Source organism: Scleropages formosus, chromosome 7 (genome assembly GCF_900964775.1).
Source record: "Scleropages formosus chromosome 7, fSclFor1.1, whole genome shotgun sequence".
Classification (NCBI taxonomy): domain Eukaryota; kingdom Metazoa; phylum Chordata; class Actinopteri; order Osteoglossiformes; family Osteoglossidae; genus Scleropages; species Scleropages formosus.
The window spans coordinates 12,216,584-12,227,157 of record NC_041812.1 but is presented as its reverse complement, the minus strand read 5'-3'; the positions used below and the strand labels follow the sequence as shown (position 1 = coordinate 12,227,157).

General features: G+C 46.2%; 1 protein-coding gene across 2 annotated transcripts; it reads right to left on the bottom strand.

Moving 5' to 3' along the window:
* Positions 1 to 3,078: 3,078 nt before the first annotated feature.
* Positions 3,079 to 10,392, bottom strand: LOC108937771 (NAD-dependent protein deacylase sirtuin-5, mitochondrial-like). 2 transcript variants are annotated; one of them, XM_018757920.2, is made up of 9 exons: positions 10,284 to 10,392; positions 8,238 to 8,367; positions 7,391 to 7,524; positions 6,621 to 6,846; positions 6,338 to 6,425; positions 6,152 to 6,205; positions 5,325 to 5,448; positions 4,298 to 4,413; positions 3,079 to 3,846 (listed from the first exon to the last, which is right to left on the bottom strand). In XM_018757920.2, exons 2-9 carry the CDS (start codon positions 8,347 to 8,349, stop codon positions 3,774 to 3,776), a joined length of 927 nt encoding a protein of 308 aa, XP_018613436.1. In that variant the 5' UTR covers positions 8,350 to 8,367; positions 10,284 to 10,392; the 3' UTR covers positions 3,079 to 3,773. The 2 variants fall into 2 exon arrangements, with proteins under 2 accessions (XP_018613436.1, XP_018613435.1); XM_018757919.1 differs by lacking the exon at positions 10,284 to 10,392 and adding an exon at positions 9,114 to 9,159.
* Positions 10,393 to 10,574: the final 182 nt, after the last annotated feature.

The following is a 10,574-nucleotide window of genomic DNA, read 5'->3' as shown; positions in this document are numbered from 1 at the left end:
CATTCGGGTGGGATACCACAATGGACTGGACCAGGAGCCGTGTAAAGCATGGCGTGAAATAAGGGCGGATCCTGCAGATGTTTTACAGGAGACATCTGCAGGTCTGAGCTGTAGCTTCAGTTTACCGGGAGAAGTACAGACTTAGCTTGAATGTTACGCACAGGCTCTTGAGTGGGGATGAGAAGAGTGAATTGCCCAGTTTTGGCGGTGGCGAACCTGCTGGGAGATGTAAGTCTTAGAAAGGTTGAGTTGTAGATGCTGACTAGGCATCCAAGAGGAGATACCGGAGAGACATGCTGCAATGCATGAAGATACACCGTCTCTGCGTTGACTGGGATTACGGACTGCACGAATGAGGAGAGCACTGTTTAGCGAAAGGATAAGATGAGGTTGGGATTATAGACTGGACAGATGCCAAGATACAAGATGAGACAACGTCAAAGCTATAAATAGCTTTGGAAAGACGTTGTCGACATGAGGCGATCGCCCGGCCCAGACTGCGAAAGGAACAATGGAGGGCGGAGCTACAGGTGAAGAGGTGGAGTCCAGCGGTGGTGAGGATGCAACTGGATAAACCCATGACCGACATTCTGTCCCTTCACAGGAGGGCAAGTCGTGCTGGAAACATTTGAGGGTGCAAAAAACTCACAATATTATGATTATTGTAGGAGTGTCAACACATTGACCAAATTACTACCCGAGACACAGTATTTAATATTACATTCAATAAGAGCATAATTGGCTGGTTACAACTTACATCTTTCTCGCTAAGCTGCAATACACTCCGAGTCCACGCACAAACACACCGGGGCAACCGAAATAAACACCTGTTCTTTGCCTTCCGAGCAGGCAGGGGGCGCTGTCTAGCCAGCAGCACACTCTCAGCCTCCCCAGGTAGACAGCTCTGCCGCCAGGAGACTCTGGCTCAGACAAGGTCGCAGGTTCGATTCCCACCTCCGGCTGTAGTACCCTCGAGCAGGGTATTTATCCTAAATTGCTCTAGTAAAAATGACCCAGCTTCATAAACGGGTAAATAATTGTAAATACCTTAACGCTGTAAGTCGCTTTGGAGAAAAGCATCAGCTACATGAATAAATGTAAATGTACAAGGGCACGACAGCCACCCACACACTGGACATCGCCTTTACGGATCTCCCTCGCATCTCACCAGTCCCTTCATCCATCCATTGCACGATCACTCAGTTCATCGTCCTGCATCTGCAGGACTTTTTCCCACCCTTCAGTCATTTGGAAAGTTTGCGAGCCATGGGCCAAACTACGTACATATTTCATGCTCTGCTTTCGGCGAGCCAGATGTTGCGCCCTGCGCCTCTTCAACAGGACCACCCAAGGTCTAATGAGTCGGAGCCACAGATGTTGCAGTTTCAGTTCACCCTGCAAAGTGCTAATTAATTTTCCAGCAGCATATTGCTCCACGGCAGATTCAATAAAAGTTATTGCAGACCATGCGGCTCGGCCACTCCGCGCCACTGTGGTACACCATGCATTTTCATATCGGAAATCCATTAAACCTTCTCTGTTATGAACCAATGTAAAGATTGGTCAGTACGCTTTGTGACTCTGTGTGTGCGCACTCAGGAAAAGACAGCAGAGCGGGAGAATGATCTAGCTATTTTTGTACCGGCTCGAACGAACAGGGGTCTCACACTCCATAAAGCTTCAATTCAGGAAACAGACACTTTTAAATTTAGCAACAAATTTTAAAATAACCTGATTTCCCCCCCCCCCCCCCCCAATTACAGCAGAACTGTGGATCAAAAGAGCACTTGTAGGAAATGACAAATTAGTTTCCTTCCTCCTGTGAACCGCAGCTTTTTAATCACTTTCACTCCTAATTATTATGTTCCTAAAAGAAAGAGGTGAAAAGCATAACATGGAGCTGCTGGAGCCTGGAACTTTCTAGAAGGGTGCTGTGTATGATCTCCGTTTCAGGCAGTCAAGGTGACTGGCAGACGATGATCATGTGGGCGACCGTGGGCTGGAGTCCCTGGCACCATCCCCAGCAGTCTAATCAGACGCGAAACAGGAGATTTCTGGACACAAACGTGCGGGGAAGAAGCAGTCGGAGAGCGAGAGATGCACCTTTGAGTGCTATGAACCGCTGGTTTGTCCAAGTGACCGTGCCAGGCTGATTTTCTATGCCATATTAGGCTCAGACATGGAGATGTCCATGGGCATCCCCTCAGCTGGGAATAGGTTCGAATGCAGCTCAAAATGTTCGCAATGGAAAAGACACACATAGAAGCATGTATTGTTAAACCGGTTCTGTACTCTCTCTTACCCTGGAAACCATGCAAGTAGATTCTGAGTGGAATTTGACCTGATGGCACTCACCCTACTCGTACCTCACGTTGACCCCTAGCACCGCTCCCCTGGCTGCTCTCACCTCTACAGAACCCAACACCAACGGCAGTTTGCTTTCCTTCATCCATATTCATGGTAACAGTAGTGCACACGTGGATACGGAGGTGGTGCTCATGCTGGGAGATGCGGGACTCCAGGTGTGCGACTAGAAGCAACGTCACACCTCCCACTCCGGTTTTGAGGGGGGGAAAAAAAAAACAGCAAACAGACTTAAGCAAAGACACAGTGCCCCCATCCAGCAAGCGAGAGGCTGGGAATCTATACAACAGCACCAGGACGGCTCTTACAGTTTGATACACACAGTGATGGGGCCTGTCTGGTTTAAAGCTTCAGCTTACAGTGTTCAAGCTGCAACAGGGGCAGGGTGTGCAGTTGTACAGAAATACTGCCATCTAATGGGGGAGGCCAATGCACAGCCTCACATATGTTCTTATTGCAGTAGAATTCCAACAGATATGATACAACAAAAAATAAAACTAAGTCAGAACCTCAGGCAATACTGAAAAAAATTCTGTCAGTCCAGTTATCAATTGCCGTTTACCAGAACTCTCAACTATTTCAGCAAAATCACTGTTGGCAAGAATTTGGAGACATGTATGAAAAGGACATGGCTTCTCCATATGCATTTCTTTTTTATTCTATAATCACAGCAGAAGAAACCTGGGACCAGGTGCTTCTGGAAATGGAGTAGAGCCACAGCACCTGATCCAACCCTCAACCTGCAAAGGACAAGCAGAAGCTCAGGTGAGATGAGTTTCTGCAGCTGTGAAGTGTAACATTTCTGAAATATCTTTCCGGTGGTGGAAAGACCAGCTCTGGTCTGCTGGTGCATGAAGCTCCCAGCCACTCGGTGCAGTTTGGTCCCATCATTTCACTCTAAACTTTATTCCGCATTCAAGGTTTGGCACTTATGTGAAATATTTGTGCAACACTTTATTTTACGACAAAACACTGTGAAACTTTGTAACTTTGCTCCAAAGCATCAGAGTTACACTTTAAGCTCTAGAAAAATTTTAAAGCAACAGTTTGACAAAACTCTTTCTAATGCTACATATAAGAAATAAGCACTACGTGTTACTCCCGCAAACAGCCAGCAAATGATACCAGAAAAAATATAGAATTGTGTCCAAATTGCAGATCTCTGCATGTTTGGTCACTTTAGCTCACTTTCATGCTGAGCATATTTCTAAATGAGTCTTGTTCCCTAGTGCCTGAGACCACCAGCTGAGCATTAAACTTGGCACTAAAGTGTACAGATGAGCCTCAGCGGAGAACTGTGAAAGTCCCAAACTCAGGGTGGGCTCCCACATGCGTTTTCTTCTCCTGTCTCCAGCTGCAGTTGGAAATGTTGGTTAAGACATGATTTGGATCTTCGAAAAAGGGATTTGTCAGATGACTTCAGATTCATGGCGTTCCAGGGCGAGAGGCAGGGTGGTCCCGCAACGACCCGAGAAGTGGAACCTGGGACGTAGAAAATGCTAATCTTGTAACAGACAGCAGAACCAATGCGAGAAGCTCAGAAGCACTAGCGTGTCTCTGGGCTCAACACCATATTCGCGAGGACGTGACACTTTTTCAGTATGGATAACATCTAGAGCACCAGTGATAAGTGTGAGTCCACTGAGACAACACCTGTATGGAAGGAACTGGAAAGAAGTACTGCAGCAAAGCAATACACGGGCATCCTATATCTGTGAAAATGGCTGCAGAGGAGCTAGGAAAACATGGTTTCCCCCCTCATCAGAGTATACTTAACCAAATGCTTTTTTTTTTTTTTTGGTGGGGGGGGGGGGGGGGGACTTTTCCTGTAAGCAGACCCGCACTTTCCACCGGTACTGTATCAGCACCACTCTGCGGCGACATAAACGAGAAAACTCCTGCACTTTGTGCACCCTGGTGCATACAGACTCACCTGAAGCGGCCGGTAGCAGGCGTGGTTCGCAGGTTGAACTCGGCCACCGGGATGCCCCTGGTGGCCACCTGAGGAGCAAACATAGCGGCTGGGTACACTATGGAGGAGGTGCCAACCTGCAGAAGGCAAAGACAGCAGCATCCATGTGTCAAACCATTAGATCTGAGGAATACACTGTTACAGGGGTGTGGCTGCTAACAGCAAGCAGATCAGTCCATATAAGTCTTGCCCTCCAAAGCTTTTATTTGGCAGCAATAAAGGCTGTGTGTAAAAGAGCTTGTTTTTTCAAATATGCATATTAATATGGACAAACTAAATTTACTGTCATCACTAATTGATCATTTTACTGTGGCCTCTGCTTAAGAAAGAAGCAATTTTTACTTCATTATAAAACTATGTCATTTGCTCCTGAGAACCAAGTTCAAGTTTAGTTTGTCATAGGTACAAGTATCATGAAATTCTTACTGAATGCTTCTCCACAGACTATGGACAAAGACAATAGAAATACTGCACAAACAAAACAATGACAATGACAGTGAGTAGTGCAACAGCAATAGCAATAAATAATGGTAACAGTAATAACAATAATACCAGTTGACAGCCAGAGAACTCAGAATGAGAAAATGAGAATGCTTAAAGTGGCAGTGTAATTTACCAATGTGCTTGGGAGGAGCAGTCCAACTCTTAATTACTAAAGGTGGCACACTAGTTAGTGTTGTATACATCACACACCATCTGAAACTGCTTGTCCCATACGGGGGTCGCGGCAAACTGGAGCCTAACCCGGCAACACAGGGCGAAAGGCTGGAGGGGGACTCGAACCCTAGACCCACCGGAGAGCAGGACCCGGTCCAACCCACTGCACCACTGCGTCCCCCCCTCCTGAGAACCATGTGTGATAAATACAAATCCATGTAATGAGAGGCAAGGAAATTAAACTGCATATTTTAAAAGCAGCAAGTGAGAAAAAAATTCCATTTTTGCCCCACTGTTCAAAAACATTTCTTGGGAAGAGGAGGAGACTCACCACCAGACACAGGTCGCAGATGTCCAGCTCTTTCTCCACCTGGGTCAGGATGTCAGAGTTCAGGGTCTCTCCAAACCAGACGACGCTGGGCCGCAGAAGTCCATTGCAGGTGCTCTTCTCACACCTGTGAGCAAACAGGCACACGGCATCGGTCAGGGCATGAAGACAAAATCCACACCTGCATCCTGAACACAATTTACCTTTCACCTGAATGCTGCAAAGTTCCCTCATCGCTTTACAATTTTGCGAAGCAATGACCATAAGCCTAATCTGAGAACTGTATTTAACACATCCGATGCAAACTACAACAGTATCAAAAGTAAAAGGAAAAAAAAAAAAAAAAAAAAATTCTTTGAATACCCTTTGCTGGTTAAAAATCCTGTTTCAGCTCTGCTGTTATTCTGTCCCCACCTTGTGGAACAAATTGCAAACACATCCACATGGTAATAACCATAGTAGAGTGGACATGGGTATGAAAAATCCATAATTTCTGAAATTTCTCATTCATTTTCGGCAATTCCTTGTCCAGTACTGGCTTGCAGTGGAGGGACACAAGGCAATCACACTTGCACACAAAGGGCAATTTAGTCACCTATTCAAGTGAAACATTATGTCTTTGGTCTATAGGAGGAAACAAGAGCACCTAGAGAAAGCCCACACAAAAATGGAAAGAACCTGTAGACTTTACAAAGACTTAGGTGGATTCCAACCTAAATCCAAAAAACAGGAACTGTGAGGCACCACCTCTGCTCCACCACTGTGTCTCCATCATATTGAGTTTCATTTCTTTTTAAATTTTCAAATGAAAAGATTTTAAGGCCACCCACCTAGGGAGAAGTTCGACTGGAATATTTGCATCCTCTGCATTTGGATCTGGAGATCTTGGACAAAGAAAGTCAGAGCTCAGATTAGATACTGCCAGATCTACTTATGAACATAAAGAAGAGACCTTGTGGAAAGCTGAACCAGGAGCTTTCGGATGGATACAGATCACCTCGAGAGGAAAGCCCTACCCCTTCCCTTCCAAGGCGGCACATATGGGACTCTTTTGATTCACAACCACGTCCCCGCAGCTGATGCATCTGGTTTTGAAGAGACTTCCTACGGATGGACACAAAGAAAAAGGGGCGACACGGTGATGCAGCCGGCATTGATAATGAGGACAGCACGCTGAGAACACAGGTGCTCGGAACTTGGGAAAACACTAGAACATGTTTTTGTTACTTGAAACGCGAGCGCACTGAACCGTGTCACTCACCCTCCACACAATCGGCGGCAGCGCTAGATGGCCCTCACCGTGTATCTCCAGCACGTGCTGGGAGCCGGCCCGGCAGTGTAGCTCGTCGATGCTCTGACTGATGACAACGAGGGAGCGTCCCTGCCGGCTGAGGCGCGTCTCGCATTCAGCAAGGGCCACATGCGCTGCGTTTGGGCTCTTGGTAAGCATCAGCTCCCGCCGGTAGTGATAATACTCCCAGACGCGTGAAGGGTTCCGGAAAAAGGCTTCAGGGGTGGCCAGATCCTGAGGCGAAGGACGCAGGGAGAGAGTGAGTTCCGCTGAGGAGTGACTAGGGAGTAATTCATTCCATACATCTCGCTTTTCCTCATCATTCACATCCAGCAGCATTCCCCTACACACAACGACCAGCGATCTGCCCGATCGTGACCTCTATCATCGTATTTATCTCATCTCCCTAAGCCAAGACTACATCACACAGGTAAGTCTGGAACGTATTTGATTATTTGAAAGCGAGTCACTTTGGAGCTGTTCCTTCTGTAAGCTGAGACTTGTTTTGAGTCTATTTGTGGATCGCAGCTGTGGTTATGCAAGTTGTCTTTTTTCACTCCGTTTTGCTGCTGTTGAGAAATCTTTATTTAAAAAAAAAAAGTTGCGTAAAAAGACCCCCCGACCCAAGTCTTAACTCCATACAAATCTGTTCTAAAAACAAAAACAAGTCTTTATATAGCATTGGGAGAAGTGTGAGCTGGATGGCAGAATGCCTGTTTGAGCCGTTTGTCGCAGGTCAAGATTCAAACGCTTGGCCGAGGCCTGGGGGGAGGGTTACCTGGGCCTGCCACTTCCTCCAGTAGCCCGCCGCTCCCCTGAAGGTAGGGACCCCGCTCTCTGCGCTCACACCGGCCCCTGCGATGACCACTATGTGTTTGGCTTTGGAAAAGACCTTTCGAAACTCAGCCATATCTGCACAAGAAAACAAAGCCTTCAGAGTGAATGAGTGCGTGAAAACCAGACAGAAGAACTCGCTAAAAGCCAGCGAGGTCTGAAATACGGCTGCATCGCGTTTTCAAATCAAATCAAGCTTTGTCACATTATCGTCAACATAACATGTAGAGAAGAGTGAAAATCTTTAGTGCAGCTCCAGAAAATGCGGTATTGAGAGTATGATGTCAACAGTATATATACAAATTGTAGTCGCAAAATATAGAACAGAATCATAAATAAATAATAAACTATCTATATGCATGTAGAAAGAATAGAGAAATAAAACAGCGGATTTGTTTTTGGTCTCACTCCTGAAATGTTTAACAGTCTAATGGCCCGAGGAAAGAAACTGTCCCTCATCCGACTTGCGCAGGACCGGATGCTCCGGTACCGTCTACCTGAGGGGAGTAGGTAGAACAACCCGTGACTAGGGTGGCTGGGGTCGTGAATGATCTCACGTGCCTTCCTCACACACCGCCTTTCTGCAATGTTTCCGAGGGGGGAACGGAGCGCGGTGCCGAGCAGGCGGCTACTTGACGCATTATTCAACTCAGGAACATTCGGCTCCGTTTCTCGTGTGTCCCGTGTCGAGATACTTCCGAGCACCGAGTCCACAGTTTCCACGGGCCACCGCCACACCCGCTGCTGCGACAGGAAGAAGGGAGGAAATCCATCCGACGGCGCGAAGCTACCTGAACCGGACCGCGCCATTCCCACGCAGGGCCCGCGCTCGGCCCACTTGGCCCATCTTGCACCGCAGCGGCGAGAGACGAGCCTCCACGAGACGAACGGTCGGAGAACCATCGCGGTTATATTCCACGGCTGCGTGAGGGGAAAACAAAGACGTTAATCTCAGGCAGGCAGGCAGGGACAGATGCACGTGGGAAGGATGCATCCTTCAGCTTTTCAGTCTGTCTCCTGTCCTCCTCAGCTGCCCCTTTCTTCCCCATTTACACTTATTCATTTAACAGGCACTTTTCTCCAAAGCCACCTACATCTCACAGAAAATACAACGGGTACACAAAAAAGAGAGACCAGATGCACGATTCTTAAGTGCAGCTAGTTTGTTGCTTTCCACCATAAGCCCTGGAAGGGGGGAAAACTCTCTAAGCAGCTTAGTGTACAAACCTCACAGCGTAAGTTGCTTTGGAGAGAGGAGTGTGTGATAAATTAATAAATAAATAACACATTACGTCATCATGCAAGTGTCAACTTCCTTATTATCGTTCATTTTGCAGCCAGGAAAAAGCCAAGTTATAGAGCACCAAATAAGTAATGAAGACACACTCTGTCTTCCTAGTTTCTGGCCTGGACAGCAGGCTGGTGGTGGTGTGCGCCTGAGGCAACACTTTTTTGCTGCAGAGCTCTATAAAACTGACACATATGATATTCGTATGAACTCGCAGTAAACTTTAGGATTCAATCAAGCCATTTATGAGTGACCAACTTTACTCCAAAGTCTGCACCCTGACAACTAGCACAGCTCGCGTCTGCCGTGTAGGGCGGAAGAAAAGGCGACCAGATCGCTTCACTCCTTCAAGCTTTATTGCCACCAAACTCCGTCTTACCAGCTCGCCCAGCGCTGCTGCCACTTCCCCTGCTGAGAGGAAGGGAGGGAACGTGCCGCAAAAAAGGCAGCGAGTGTCGTAAAGATGACGTAAAGGTCACACCCAATGTCGTAAAATTCGCGCTGGGCCGATTGCGCTGAAGGCAGACCGAGGATTCGTGCTTTTACTGTAAAATGTCAGCTTTCCGTCGCTATTTCGATGTGGCCATGTCACCCGTCAGCATTTTATCCTCACATTTTTGGCCGAATGCACTTTTAAAGCTTTTTAAATGTGCCGTTACTAGGCTATAGTATAGCCTTCTAAAAATCGTTCTTCTCGTCACTCATCATTGATTATTTCAGCAGTATCATCATGTATGTCGATAAAAATACATGTTTTTAACTTTTTAATTCTGCATTTGTTGCAGAATTTCCAAAAGCGCATTCATAAAAGATGAAGAATTGCTATCCCTGACGTTTGAAGCGTTATTGGGTTCATATTTATTATTATTATTATTATTATTATTATTATTATTATGTGATGATGATGATGATAATAATGACAATTAGTAGTACTTGTTCAACAAGTACTTTTTACCACTACCAGTATAATATAAGTCTTTCACAATGAAGACACCTAGTTTTACTGTTCCCTGCTGAAGTTATATTTATTATTCATTTTGCTGCGGCTTTTCAGTTTTCTCCAAAGCGACTTAAAATGTTACTGTAAGCCACTTAGACTTATTTACCCTTTTATACAGCTGGATCATTTTACTGGAGTAATTTAGGGTAACCACCTTGCTCACGCGCACTACAGTCGAAGGCGAGATTCGAACGTGCGCCCTTTGGGTCCAGGTACCGTAAAAGATGAATTATTTGAAACTGGGGAATAATTTTGGGTTTTTCTTGATAACCCATGTACTTTATCTAATCGTTAATTCCGATCGCGTCATGTTAAAATAATCATGTCTGTGCCGCATCTGTTGAACAAACGCAATACAAAGTTCACTTCAAAGCACGGATTCATTATTGGGGTCATTTGTTATCATCGTATTTGTTTTCTGGATCATAAACATGACCGGCAGAAGCTCAGAGGTACGTGGCTCTGTAATAAGAGAGGGCTCGAAAAACGGCAAATAGACGTTTCCAATGGAGATTTCAAGTAGAAAATGCGGTAAAACACATTTCGTACCTTCTGTTCATTTTTCTTGCAGTGTTTCTGCGGGTCACTTGTGAAACACAGTTCCTTCAGCGACGACGGGTGATCTTCAGAAGTGTTGCATATTATAATAATAATAATAATAATAATAATAATAATGTAACACAATTACTCGCAAGTGGCAAGCAGTGTCCCGTGTGTGTGTGTGTGTGTGTGTGTGTGTGTGTGTGATCATCAGTGATGTGATCTGTGATGATCAGCGATGCGGAGCCGACCGACAGGAGGGGGCGGGGCCGGACCCCCCATCACCCTCACCCCCACCCC